The sequence below is a fragment of the Musa acuminata genome, chromosome BXJ3-8, assembly GCF_036884655.1.
Source record: "Musa acuminata AAA Group cultivar baxijiao chromosome BXJ3-8, Cavendish_Baxijiao_AAA, whole genome shotgun sequence".
In the NCBI taxonomy this organism is placed as follows: domain Eukaryota; kingdom Viridiplantae; phylum Streptophyta; class Magnoliopsida; order Zingiberales; family Musaceae; genus Musa; species Musa acuminata.
In genome coordinates, this window is record NC_088356.1 from 31,426,913 (window position 1) to 31,442,287 (window position 15,375).

Below are 15,375 nucleotides of genomic sequence, written 5' to 3' on the forward strand. Positions count from 1 at the left end.
GAGTACACCAATTAATGTTCAGCCTTATTAATATTCACACTTTCAAAAGATAGAGATAGAGAAAATCATTAAGAAGATGCTTGAAGCAAGGGTCATAAGAGTTAGTGTTAGTCCATATTTCTCTCTAATCTTATTGGTAAGGAAGAAGGATGATTCTTGGCAGATGTGTGTAGATTATCAAGTACTCAATAATATTATAGGAAAAGACAAGTATCCTATTCCAGTAGTGGATGAGTTACTTAATAAATTAGGAGGTGCACAAGTTTTCGCTAAACTGGATTTATGTTTAGCTATTGCCAAACTCGTGTACATGAAGATGACATTCAAAAAATGCTTTTAGAATGCATGATGATTATTATAAATTTTTGATAATCCTTTTTGGGTTAACCAATGCACATTCTACTTTTTAAAGTTTAATTAATGATGTCTTTTGAGTTGTAAGTTTGTTTTAATTTTCTTTGATGCTATTTTGATTTATAACCCATCATCAAAAAGTCATTTATTATATTTATGGATTGTTTTTACCTTTCTTCGTGAGCATTATCTTTTTGTCAAGAAATAAAAATGCAGCTTTGCATAATCTAAGGTGAAGTATCTTGGTCGTTCCCGAGAGGGTGTTATAGTTGATCATTCCAAAATTTGGGCAATGAAAGATTAGCTAATTCTAAATTCAATTAAGGCTCTTAGAGGATTCTTGAGACTCACTAACTATTATTGAAAGTTTGTGAAGAACTAGGACAAAATTAGTGCTTCTTTGACATCACTTTTAAAGAAAGATGCATTCAAGTGGATAGGAGAAGCTACTCAAGCTTTTATTTCTCTTAAGTATGTAATAACTACTATGCTAATTCTCATTTTTTTTTCATATTTTAACAAGTTATTTATAATTGAAAATGATGCTTTTAAAGTGAGTATTGGAGCTATACTAATGCAAGAAGGTCGTCCAATTGCTTATACTAATAGGTTACTTTCCCTATCTTATTTGAGTTTGTGTTTCCGCTAAGGATATGGTAGTCATTGTTCATGTAGTTACTAAGTGGATGCCTTAATTGGTTGACGATTTCAAATACACACGGATCACAAAAGCTTAAAATATTTTATTGAGTAAGGATTTTTTTCTTTAGAGCAACAAAAATGGATTACTAACTATTGAGTTTTGACTATGAGATTATTTATAAGAATGAGAGTGAGAATTTGGAGATACACTTTCTTGTCTTCTAGAGCAAGCTAGTGACTATTTCTATTTCTACTTGCAAAACATTATAACTTATTAGGAGTGAATTGTTGATGATCCTAAAATTCAAGATGTTACTAAAAAGCTAGAAGAAGACCCAACTTCTATTCCTAATTACAGCTAAGATCTCATAGATTTGCACTATAAGAGCAGAATTATCTTAGACTAAATTCTTCTTATTAGAACATAATTTTGGAAGAGTTTCATACCAACTATGAGTCATTTTGGATTTTTTTCATATATATAAATGCATCTAGCAACTTTTTTATTAGAAGGGTATAAAGAAAACTATCAAGAAGTTTGTTGTAGAATATGATGTTTACTAATGCCACAAAGGTGAGATAGTTGCTATTGCTAGTTTGCTTCAGCATCTTTCTATTCTTGATAATTCTTTGACTGATGTATCTATGGATTTTATCGATAGACTTCTACCATCTCAAACCATCATCTTTATGGTTGTAGATCGTCTTATAAAATATGTTCATTTTTGGATTGCAATTAGAGCTCCGGTGAAGACTGATATATGACTTTCTTTATTTTCTCTATCTATTTTGATAATCTTGTTAATGTTTTACCCTCTATTCTTGTTGATTCTTGACATCCTTTTGATTGGTCAGTTATAGTTAGATGAAACGAGTAAATTTAATCATCATCTTTTATCCTCGGATTAGATTATTTTTTCCGTAAATCTCGAGTTTTCTTAATTTTATTTTCCATTTTGAGGAAGTATGAGGACGAATCAAAAAGATCGTCGCTAGTTTGGTCTTGTAATTGCAATCCCCTTCTTCTTCTTCTTTCAGTAAAAGTTAATTTCTTTTCGCTTGATCGGTCAGAGATTCAGAAAGAAAGTAGTTAAATTCTGATAGAAGAGTTCTGTTCTTTGCAGATTACCTAACCGCATCATGGTAGCGATTCCTCCCTCTTCCATTGCCAACGGCGCAAGTGCTGTAGCTGCGCAATCTGCTGGAAGATAGATGATGGAGATGGTTATATTTTTTGAAGGAGATGAGCCTGAAGTGCTTGTGATTATATTCGACTTTTAAATCTGAACTAAAGTATGCTTGTTCTGCTATATGAAACCTTTGATTGAAATCATGCTGCATTCTGTTTTCTGATTGGGAACGTATGTCGCTGTAATGCATTCTGTCGTATGACATTTTGGCTTGGTGTTTGAAGAACATTTGGATCAAGGAATCTTACTTGATACATCCATTGCCTACCTTTCTGTCAAGATCAAGAATTTTGAATCTTTACCCCTGAATTGAGTACAACCTACCTTGACAATTTTTGTACCGTGGATGTCAAATAATCAACGAAACCTTGACGATATCATCTTTGTGGGTAAGGCCCTCTTTTATGTTCATGGATATTTGTGAAAACTGCTGCCTTAAATTTAGAGATCTGATGGGAGCTTAGGCTAGTTGGATGTTTCCAAACCTTTTATGCACAATTAACAGTTGTCCTTGTATGAAGAATGAAGAATGTCATTGATATAATTTAATCAATTTGTAGTTAAAGATTGAGACAGTGTGGTATGGCGAATTTGATACAGATTCAGATTCAATTGGTGAATAATATGTATGAAATGTCCAACTCAAATACTAGCGTTTACTAGATTCCATTCCCAAATATGTAAATGGATTTTGTTGGCCTATATAAATTTTTCAGATTTTGATACATAAACTCACTTAGGTTGGACAAAGCTTGTCTCCTTCCTTGAATTACCTATTACGGTGTTTACAACATCCATCAAGTTTTATCCAATCGTTCAAATTTGGGTACAATAGATAAATTAAATGTGTTATCTGGATATTTCTATGAAATTTTGTTTCAAAGAATAACCATATAGTATTGTCAAATTTTAACTATCTTGATCTCGGAGAAATGTGTGTGCACACACACACACGCGCACGCATATATATATATATATATATATATATATATATATATATATATATATATATATATATATATATATATATATATATATATATATATATATATATATATATATATATATATATATATAATTAGTTTGTCATTTTTGATAAGTATGAAAACCTAAGAGTCCAGCAAATGTGGTAATATTATCAACATGCATAATCTTGTCCTTACATAGGATGCACAAACAAGGTTTTGTAATCTATCACAACCAGCCCCAAGAGCTAAAAAGTTGATATGACCAAAAGACAACTAGTTCCATGTTTATCTTCTTTGTCATGATCACTTATTTTATTCCTGTGAAATGCATACCTTAGCCTCACCCATCGAGCATATGGTATGTATGCAGAATCAATATTATGATGTATATGCAACAAATTCCACATTATGGAATCTATTTGATATTGGGCCAAAAACCATGTCAAATGAAGCTGCTAAAATCTCCACAAAATATCAAAAATCAATTTCCTTCGGACGAGGAACTTATAGGAAGAAGCTTCTCAATCAGATTCTCTTCCCATATATATATGTGTCAATTCTCATAGGACATTGATAATAGTTGGCCATCGGTACGAGTCTAACTCTGCATTATATTTATTGGAGGTTTTTTTCTTCATTTTTGGTCTATTTGATCTTTTCATGATAACTCTTTTAAACCTTTCTACATATTAAGGGACTTTTCATTCTGCCGTCTTTCCAAGCTCAAAAAGTTCAAGGAAAGTTCCAAAGAAAGACAAGGAGGCTACGAGAGAGAAGATGAAACGAGACCAATGAGCTATTTCTGGAGTTGGGTCTGTCACTTGGTAAGTTGCCATGGAGTGGACATTTAATCAACACTAATGTAGAAAAGCACCTGGTAAGTTGGCTAAAGAGAACTGCTTTTCCTTGCATAGTTGTAGCAAACGGAGAAACAGAACACTGAATGTACAAGAGTGTCGAATAACCTTGTAGTGGAGCTCCATGTAATATTTCTTTCTCCTCTCTTTCCCTGTAAGCTGGTAATAAATAAACACACTCAGCCACAAACTCCCAGTAACCAAGAAAGACCACACCACCTGTTATGTGTTTCTGTCTCAATTCAAAGATAATGGAAAAGCCTCTATCGCTCGGTTATTGCGGCATCTCCTTGCACAAGTAGAAGCCCTTAGAAAGGAAAATGTTGCTTTGGTGAATAAATCTCGCTATGTGTAAGTACTTCTAATTGAAAATCAAAATTTATACTCTTGTAGTTAAAATAATTATTTCATGCAATCACTTTACTTTGGTTTATGGAATTAATCCAAATTTAGAAGCGTGTAAAATAATTCAAGTTGTTCTGATCTATTTTATAGTTATAATATTGTTTTCAGAAGGATATATTGTGCCAAACTGAATTCTAGTCGAGTAGTTTAAAGTTTGTGTAGATAGCTTTCGTAGCATGTGCAAACCAAAAGTCAATCTTCCGTGCTATTTGATTTATCAGGGATAGGAGAATTATCTTCAGATTGTGCATTGAAGCTTAATTTTCTCTTTTAATCTCAATTCTTTTGGATTTGGGGCATGTTTATGTTTAGTGTGGTTCCCTCCGACCTTTTTGGAAAGATGAATTGCGCTTAATAAATGCTTTGTTTTCTCTGTTTATTTTGGAATACTTCATTTTCTGATATTTCTTAGGTTACTGTCATGGTAATGTCAATATTTTAAAAAACTGTATGATGTAATGTTAGAACTAGCTCTAGGAAATTTACCACAAGGTAATTTTGGCAACACAACAAAGACAATAAAATGAAAAGATAAAACCGACAAGAACACCAGATTTACGTGGTTCGGTCAATTAACTTTGACTTACATCCACGGACGAAAGAAGAGCAAATCATTACTATGAAAAGAGACTTATAAATGCCTTAGGAAGATGTTCCTATGCTATAAGACACCCGAAAATACTAAACAAAAAAAACTCAAAGTATAAGTCCAAACTATTTAACTGAGTGTGGACTTAAACCAAAGTAAATACTTAATTTTTCTTGTGGTGCATCTGACTTCAAAGCCCAGACCCTTATTTATAGTTGCAATAGGAGATAACAAGTCTGATTTTTCCGATGTGGGACTATGGGACTTGCCAAACTAACAAATATCCACCTTGGCATGTCCCAACAAAACTTGCTCCACCTTCTTCATAAAAGCCCCAACGGGCAATCACACAATGAACACCCAACGGGCAATCACACAATGAACACCAACCAAGTCCAAGCACTGCTTGAACTTGTAAACTGGAAGAGACTTCATAAGTATATCAACTGGATTGTCCTTCATATGAATTTTATGAACAAGGACTTTCCCCTCAGCAATGGTAACCCATTTGCATCCAACAATTTTCTTACCCGAAGGCGGCTTCACAAGATCCAAAGTTCTATTCTGATGGAGAGATTCTATTTCTTTATTTATCGCAATCAACCACTTAACAAAATTATCACAAGAAACTGCATCTGAGTAGGAAGTAGGTTCACCAACTTCACTTGTCTCTTCTGAAACAAACAAAGCATATGCAACCAAATTTGCATATCTTTGTGGTGGTCGAATATCTCTCCGTGGTCTATCCTTGGCTATGGAATATTGCTTTTCCTCTGGATCATCTGCTGGCATTCTTTGAGTAGAAGAGTTCGACTTAAAATAATCTGAACTATTAATCTCAAGCTCCACATACTTCTGCGCACTATCATTTGTATAACTAGTAGATTCCTCTTTAGAAGATAACATAGATAATTCATCAAAAGTAACATCTCTACTGATTATAAATTTTGGGGATTTGGGATCAGAACACCATAATTTATATCCTTTCACCTCAGAAGCATACCCAAGGAAAATGTACTTTTTAGCCCGAGGCTCTAATTTTCCTTCATTTACATGCATGTATGCTGGACACCCAAAATTTTTTAAATCAGAGTAATCAGCAGGAGTACCTGACCAAACTTCCTCCAGAGTTTTAAAGTCAAGTGTTGCAGAAGGAGCACGGTTGACTACGTAACAGGCCATATTAATTGCCTCTGCCCAAAAGTCCTTTGTCAACCCTGCATTTGAGATCATACACCTTGCTCTCTCCAAGAGTGTTCTGTTCATACGTTTGGCCACACCATTTTGCTGATGCGTTATCCTAACAGTGCGATGCCGAACGATTCCTTCATTTTTGCAGAATTCTTCAAAGTCACCTTCACAAAATTCCATGCCATTATCTGATCAAAGCCGCTTAATCTGTTTACCTGTTTATTTCTCAATCAAAGGCTTCCATTGTTTAAAGGTTAGAAAAACATCATTTTTATGCTTCAAAAAATAAACCCAAACTTTCCTGGAATAATCATCAATGAAAGTCAACATATACCTAGCACCACCCTTAGACTGAACATGAGCTGGACCCCAAAGGTCTGAATGAATATAGTCAAGAGTACCTTTCGTTTTGTGAACTGCCGGAGAAGTGAAGCTGACTCTTTTCTGCTTTCCAAAAATGCAGTGTTCACAAAAGTCCAGTGGCCTAGTACTTTGTCTGCAAAATAGACATCTTTTGCTCAATATGCTCAAACCTTTTTCGCTCATATGACCCAAACGCATATGCCATAATTTGGTGATGTCAGAATCAGACAATGATGATGACGAAATTGCAACCGAACTTATGACAGTAGTTCCCTGTAGAATATACAAGCTATCAGACCTACAAGCTTTCATAACAATAAGGGCACTTCTAGAAACTTTCATAACTCCACCTTCAGTTGTGTATTTACACCCAAGGGCCTCTAGGGTGCCTAAAGAGATGAGATTCTTTTTTAAATCAGGAACATGTCTAACATTAATGAGCGTCCTCACAATACCATCATGCATTTTAATTCGGATTGTACCTCTACCAACAACATCACATGCGGCATTATTGCCCATCAAAATAATTCCACAATTACAAGATCCATATATGGAAAACAAATCCCTATTGGGACACATGTGATAAGAACAACCTGAATCTAAAATCCATTCATTTTTAGACCTCGTCCTGTCATCAATAGCAGAAAAAATATTTCCAACAATCTCATTAGTTGCTACACTAACTTCAGCGGATTCAGTAGTTTTTTCAACAAAATTTTCCTTTTGCTTTAATTTATTTTTTAATTTAAAGCAATCAGATTTAATGTGCCCCATTTTTTGACAATATCTGCATTCCAAATTTCTATGTTTGGATTTAGATCTAGATTTAGATCTACTACTGTCAAATTCTCTTTTATCCATTCTCCCCCTAACAACCAGACCCTCAGCCTGATTCTCTCTACTTTCCCTAGTGATATTCTTGTCTATCTGCTCCTTAGATTTCAGTGCAGATTTAATTTCTTGATACAAAACTATTTCTTTTCCATAAATCAAAGTATCACGGAAATGCTTAAAAGATTGGGGAAGAGAACACAAGAGTAACAAAGCTTTATCCTCATTATTAATTTTTGCATCTATATTCTCCAAATCCATAACCAAAGAATCAAACTTATCAAGATGCGAGAGTATAGATGTACCTTCAATCATCCGAAGCATATACAGACTCTGTTTCAAGTAGAGACGATTCTCCACTGTCATCTTCATGTACAAGGCTTTAAGCTTGTCCCACATGCTCTTAGCCGTAGTCTTCGTAGCTACCTCCCGTAAAACCTCGTCAGAGAGATTTAGAATGATGCTTGATCGAGTCTTCTTATCCATACCCGCAAGCTCTTCTTTTGACATATCATCTGGAATGCTCTCGGCTCCCTGTAGTACCAAATCAACTCCGTCTTGAACCAGAATGGCCTCCATAAACTAGGCTCTGATATTAGTTTGTTAGAGCTAGCCCTAGGAAATTTACCACAAGGTAATTTTGGCAACACAACAAAGACAATAAAACGAAAAGATAAAACCGACAAGAACACCATATTTACATGGTTCGGTCAATTAACTTTGACCTACATACACGGACGAAAGAGGAGCAAATCACTACTATGAAAAGAGACTTACAAATGCCTTAGGAAGATGTTCCTAGGCCATAAGACACCAGAAAATACTAAACAAGAAAAATTTAAAGTATAAGTCCAAACTATTTAACTGAATGTGGACTTAAACCAAAGTAAATACTTAGTTTTTCTTGTGGTGCATCTGACTTCAAAGTCCAAGCCCTTATTTATAGTTGCAATAGGAGATAACAAGTCTAATTTTCCGACTATGAGACTTGTCAAACTAACATGTACTAGTTGCAAGTTTTACAATTTAAATGATGGTTTTGAACTATATAGAAAGGTAAACAATAGATAAATTGGAAGCTAAAAAAAAAAATGAATTAGGTATTTATATGGTGAAAACAATTGTATCATCCAGAACACAGTTTATCATCTCTTTCACGTAGAGAGACTTAATAAAAATCAAAATAAAAATAAATGGATACAGCCCACATAATTTATGGACAAAAGGATCGAGTTTGATATGAACTCTTTTTTTTTTTAATCTTGTACTGAAGCAGGTTACTGGGAGAAGAATGTGCTGCAAGATTAGAAGAATGTCCTGAACTCAGAGGTTGAGCAATTGCAGAACGAGTTACATGAGAAGATGAAGTGTGATCCTATGGCAGAGTCTCATGACAAATTAGACTATACTTCTCCAAATCTGCCTCAGTCCTTTGAACACCACAATTCCAATGCAGCGACAGCCTGTTGGCCCCCTCCTCTATGACATTTACCTCAATTCACTTACGGAAGTTGGAATATCAGAAACTTGGTCATTTGAGCTCCTTTCCAGAAACCAAAGAGAAGCACATGAAGCGCAGCATAGTAGCGGCAGCAGCACATCTAACAGTAGGGAAGAAGGTTTAGATAAGGCATAAGCCAGAAAAATGATCCATCTAAAAGATATCCATTATCAGTGATTTACTAGAAATTGTAATATCTATTGGTCTAAGGGCTCAAGAATCCCATGATTACTACAATATTGCTGTTAGAGGGATATCATTATCCTTTTTGGTTGTCAAATGAAACATCTTTGCCGTCTGCCATTGTTATCCACTGTTGATATATAATTTGTGCTGTTCATCTGGACTTGTTTGCTGTTCTAAACAGAGATAAGCTTCTGTTTCCTACGGAGCATGTTACCCTAATGTTTTGTGAATAATGTTTGTGTTGTATCATCAGAAGTCACTGCTGGTGTTTGATAACAAAATGGTAATAAATCTCGATTCATTCTAGATGTATCCTATCCGATTATTCCAGGATTCAGATAAATAATATCCTCTGTACAAGCTTTCCATCTATGATTACGACATGATAACTAAATAATATTTCCATACATCCACATTTTAAATAAGTGATGGAAAAAAATAATAAAATAGTCTATCCACTTTGACCTACGGATGCTGATGATGTACTGTTAATATAATAAATATATGGGAACCACAACAATCCAATACCTTGAGATGAATGCAAAACAGGAGTCTAGCTGGAACTACAAGCAATAAGTGAAAACTAATTAAGCAATCAAATCATGCGCGATAAAGAAAAATCTTGGAGTTGTCACGGAATCATACAATAAGGTCTAACAAAGTCAGCTGGCTTCAGCTTATATGCAAGTATCTCCAGTAATAACATAAAGAGCACAGCCAGATCTTACAAACTCTTATTCTCTAAAACTAACAACAAGGACTATAATTTACTTCATAATCATTTCAGCATCAAGCTGGACATAAAATGATAACAGCCAGGGAGGCTGTCAAGAATATGATTCAGATCTTATATGGACAGTCTCGACCTGACCCCACTTCCACCTCAAAAGGGGATCTAGCTATTGATTACTTCATTGATACAGATAAAACCAGTCTAGCAGTAGACATGAAAGTGGACAGCAACTAAGAATTGGAACATCTTTGAGCATGTGAGTGGACAAAAGACCGAGAGATGGGACATCCTTGAGAATGTTGCACTACTCATCACTGCTGCTTACAGTAGTATCACAATCATTTTAATATTGCACGGATGTTTCGAAAGGCTAACTATTGAAAGCATTAACGAAGAATATTCAACAACTTTGAGGCTGTGAGATATATCACTTCTGGATGTTAATAACAGAGTACTTACTGGTTACAGCCATGTGAGAATATTCAATCACTCATGTTTGGCAATAGGATGCTCATTATCATACGAAAGGCACACTTCCAAGTGATCTCCAAACCACATTATCATACAAATATATTGAACTTTGTTAGACGCAAGGCCACAACATCGAGTACATCAACAGAAATCATTCTTCTCCTCCGAGAATCTAAAATCTTTCCTTCAGTACCACCAACATGACACAAGTTCAAACCTAATGGTGAACAATCCAAATCACGTAAATTTAGAGGTACACATGATTAGTACACGCAATCCTAATACGATCCACGATCTTTTCATCATCAAACTTCGTCTTTGGTGATACCTGAACTGGATGAGTACTTATTGTTTCTGCACATTCACGTCGCCAAACCAGCGGGAACAAGTATACACCGAGCAAAATGCTTGCAGACCTGTAAGAATCAGCAGCAGAATGGCACCCACAAAGGTCAGAACCTGCCATGAACTGAACACATACTTCTTCATGAACCTCCACAACTTCACCCTCCACCTGCTGTTGTGGTACTTGTTCACGTCCTCAATAACCTTGTCCAAGAACGCCACCCTCGTCAGCCTCACCGATCTGCTCATCCCGTTCCAAAGCTTCGCCACTTGTCCATCGCTCTTCATCCGGTTCAGCACCACCCCTCTTTCCCTCAGCAGCTTCACGTCTTCGTCGGTGTCGATGATGCCGTTCATCAGCTCGGTGTACCTGGTGAACACCAGCGGCCCCGTTGCAGCAGAAGCTTCGTACGCCACCAGGTTTCTCAGAATGACTTCGGTGTTCACGTCCAAGCTGACGGTGGGGAGGTAGAACGTCACTGTCTTCACATCGAACGCGATCGTTGTCAGGTCGCCATGAGTCGGCAAGAACTTTACGCCGGCGTCGATCAGCTCGGTCACCGAAGGAATCATGATCTCTTCCACCAGTGGTGGTTTGTGGATGCTGTTGGTGGAACTTGGATCTTGGGCCCGGGAGCTTTCTTCTCCCTGGAAGGAGAAGAAGTTCTCGACCGGCTGCTTCACGATCGAGAAGCCCGGGAGGCTGGTGAGGATCTTCCAGGGAACCTGCACCACGAGCTTGACGGGCCTCGACACGATGACGCCCTTGATGAAGCGGATTGGAGCTCCGTTGAGGCTCGATCCAATCTTCCAGACCGCATCGAGAAGCTGCCTGACGTAGCCGGAGTTCCCGTACTTCTGCTCCTTCGGCGCTGCCTCGTCGTTCTGCTCCTCGATCTCGTTGTCGTCGCCGTCGTCGTCGGATTTAGGGACGAGGACATAGTAGAGTAGCTCCAACAAGTGGGCGTGCTGCGCGACGTCGATGCAGGGGAAGTTGTCCATCAGCTTGAAAGGGGAGAGCTCCTTGAGCAAGCCGGTTAGCATCTTGGTCAGCGTGCCGTCAGCGACTTCGATCGAGGAGCATTGCAGCTCCAGGATCTTGCGCAGCAGGAAGAGCGGGATTTGGTTCTCCAGCATCATTATGTCTCTCAATATCACGTTGTGCGCCGACTTCCTCCCCGTGTAATCCACCAAATGGGACATCCGAGAAGACAACCTTCTGAGCACCTTACCTTCTCCTTCTCCTTCTTCTTGGACAGCATAAACCTGCAGGAATTCAAGCAAGAACGACGCATCCACCGCCATCATCCACGCCAACGTATCTCCATTGAAATCAAGGTACCTGTAAACAAGACTCGTTCAGTCTGATATATCCGAGTTAGCATCGCTGGCAGCAGAGGAAAGACTGGGGACCTGTGGTAATGGGCACGGATCTTGTGCTCGAGCTTGGTGAATTGCTCGATGAGGTGCTGCAACTTGATGGTGTGGAATTGCTTCTGCGTCCTCCTCGCGGCGGCGAGCTTGTAGCGCTCCATCTCGTACAGCTCGGGGCGCCAGTGGTGGTACGGCCCCACGGCTATCAGCTGGGGGACGTACGCCTCGGGCTTGGTCACCTGCAAGCATTTGGGGACGTTGAACACCGACACGGGGATGCCCATGTCGTCGTCGTGCTCCTCCTCCAGCGTGTGGCGTATCTGGATCACCCACCGGAGTTCGTCGAAGTGCGGGTTGTGATGCGTGTCCGTGGAGGCCGTGGACTGGGTAGAGGCCATGCTCATGCTCTGATCTTGCTGCAGATCGCTACCGGCTCTCTGGCTTTCTGCTGCTCGGTCTCAGAAGCATCATCAAGCAACTCCTTGCTGGTACTATCATCATACTGTATAAAGGAAAGCAGGTCAGGCCTCGCTTATCATGTGCTAGAAAACTTCTACATCAGCTTATTTGGATCTGATCCAATGTTGAAAGCTATGTTTTCTCTACCATCTTTCACAAAGGTTGGCCTGTAATCGTCACTGATCAATTAATTGGCTCCTCATGGAAGGAAAAAGTCTTCGACGCCATGTAGTTGTCCATTTCAGAGCAAATTCTATAGGCAATCTGGTCCAGCCTCATTCAGCTTTTCCTGCAACTTTACAGATGGCTAAGGGGAGAGAAAATACTATTGAATCTGCTGGACGTCCCAAGCCACTGTAATTCCAATGTGCTTGTCCCATTGCTTTGTAAGACAACAATTAAGAAAAAGCAGAATAATAGCTTAATTACCCACGAGATTGTAGCATCATTATTTTCTAAAAAATAATATATATTTCTCTTAAATTAAATTTATAGCTTATATTATTGTTATATAAAATTTTCAGGTTAATTTACCATTCGCATTCATGTTGGAAATTTCAAATCTAACACAATCGGTCATTAGGAGTGACAGTTAACCTTACAAGGGCTATTGAGTGTCGATAAAGGATCATCCACTCTCAGTATCATGAGAGGAATAACTTATGTGTTCTTGTTCAGACAAATCTTTGGCCAAGATCATTCAGATTGAGAAAAAAAGAGTTCTTTCAGAGAATCCGATTAGAGCGAGACTCGAGGAGAAACCGTATGAGCTTGACAACACCATACCCGGTATACGATCTCTAGGATATTAGATGGATAAGGGATTATAGGTACATAGTAATTGAGGACAAATAGGTCCAAAGATTGGATTTCCCTATATCGTCTAGGGACTACGATATAGTAGCCTAGTACATTCGTAGTCGATGAATCGAGTGAATTATTATGGAGATAATAATTCACTGAGCTAAAAGGAGTTCTGATATATATGACTCATAACAAGCTATATATTAGGCCTAGAGAGTCATACATATATCGTAAGTGTTTTGACGAGTAGAGGTTTGGATATAAGACATCCGTCGGAGCCTTTATCTTATAAGATATTCATTAAGCCTCTAAATTATTGGATCATATAGATGAGATCCAATAAGAGCTAATAAGAGATTATTGGGTAGAGACGCACTAATATAAAAGGCTTGGGTAATTGAATAGAGATCTAATACTCGATAGGGCAGGATCCATTAGGGTTAAGTTGATATGGGACCTCTATAAATAGGAGGGAACCAAAAGGGCATAGGTTAAGCTTTTTGGCTGTCACCTCTGTTGAATCTCGGATTTTGTTGATGAAACCAATTATAGTGTTATTCTAATATGCGTTTGAGTGACACAGGGCTAACGTCGATCAGGAGAGGCAAATTGATTAAAGCAGGAGGAATCAGACGTTGAGCCGGAGTGAACATGCTAGAATATTGGATGTTGGACCGGAGGAACAGTCGATGTGTCGGTAGAAGGCTTCGGGCCGAGAATTCGGGCATCAGGCCTAGAAGAGCAGACATTGCGCCAAGGAGATCGGAGTTGTGGAGGTCAACATGCCGATTGGGCAAAGGCCGCAAAATAGGACGATGCACCGAAGGATCAGACGAAGCGTTAGAAGAACCAATGATATGCCGGACAACATAGGATTCACTTGTAATCAATTATGTGTAGATTGAGTTAGTTTAGAGTCTAATTAAGTCGATTTAGAATGTAATTAGACCAACTCAATTTGGGATTAATTGGGCTCAAATAGGGCTATTTTGGGTCAAGAGAAAGGTCCATTCAGTGACCTAAGTTTGGACTGTGTTGGGCCAAGTGGAAGGCCCAAATAGTGACCAAACAGGTGGCATAGTTGTGGCATAGTCTTCGAGACTATGTCAAGCGGTGGTACTGCCCAATGGTAGTGTCAGGCGGTGGTACCGCTAGTCTGGGTAATGATACCGCCCAGACACAGTCTTCCAGGCAGTGGTATCGCCCAACACAGGCGGTGGTATCGCCCAACACAAGCGGTGGTACTGTCAGGACCTCGAGAATCGGGGATAAGATATTTTTAGGCTCCAAATTTTAATCAACTTGAGGCCTATAAATACCCCTCTCATCCTCGGTTAAACCACACAAGTATTGAGAGTGAAAAAAGAAAGAAACACTATTACAATCTTGTGTGAAATCCTCTCATTATTCTAAGTGTTAGAATAGTTTAAGAGATGAGTAAGTGGGGGTGTAAGGGTTATCTCCTAAATCCGATAAAAGGAGAAAGAGCTATAAAAGGTGGTTGGTCTTTACCTATTGAAGGAAGACCAATAGTGGATACCGGTGGCCTCGACGGAAGAGGAATCAGGAATGGATGTAGGTCACGATAACCGAACCACTATAAAAATCTGGTTTGTTTTTCTTTTGTGCAATTTACCTTACTGCAAACCTCCTTACTTGCTTTACTTTCTCATTATACTCTAACGAACGCTTTGAAGTTTAATATCTTTTCGAGATCGATTTTATCGTACGAAACAAATATTTTATGAAACCGACGTTTTTGTCCGCTGCACTAATTCACCCCCCCTTCTTAGTGCCGACTCGTTCCTAACAGTTGGTATCAGAGCCATGTTATTTCTCATTTGGTTTAACACCCAAGAGAAATGGCTCTTTTTAGATTTCTATCGTTCGTCCTCCTATTTTCAATGGGACGAACTACACATATTGGAAAACTCGAATGAGAGTTTTCTTACTTTCATTGGACTTGAATTTATGGAATATTATCGAAAGTGGTTTTCAAAAGTCTTCCACTCTAATGAAAGAATGGAATAATTTGGAGAAGAAAATGTTTTCCTTAAATACTAGAGCTATGAACGCTCTATTTTACGCTTTGGATAAAACTGAGTTTAATCG

General features: G+C 38.2%; 1 protein-coding gene across 1 annotated transcript; it reads right to left on the minus strand.

Annotated features, from left to right (window-relative positions):
• Window positions 1–10,351: 10,351 nt before the first annotated feature.
• Window positions 10,352–12,743, minus strand: LOC103972886 (putative UPF0481 protein At3g02645). The gene is made up of 3 exons (XM_018821166.2): window positions 12,607–12,743; window positions 12,040–12,502; window positions 10,352–11,968 (listed from the first exon to the last, which is right to left on the minus strand). Exons 2-3 carry the CDS (start codon window positions 12,402–12,404, stop codon window positions 10,627–10,629), a joined length of 1,707 nt encoding a protein of 568 aa, XP_018676711.2. The 5' UTR covers window positions 12,405–12,502; window positions 12,607–12,743; the 3' UTR covers window positions 10,352–10,626.
• Window positions 12,744–15,375: the final 2,632 nt, after the last annotated feature.

Excerpts from the sequence above, each read along its gene's own strand:
- LOC103972886 (XM_018821166.2), bottom strand. The coding sequence starts at position 12,404 with ATGAGCATGGCCTCTACCCAGTCCACGGCCTCCACGGACACGCATCAC. Across the intron at positions 11,969-12,039 it reads ATCCGTGCCCATTACCACAG|GTACCTTGATTTCAATGGAG; the intron begins GTCCCCAGTCTT and ends TCTTGTTTACAG.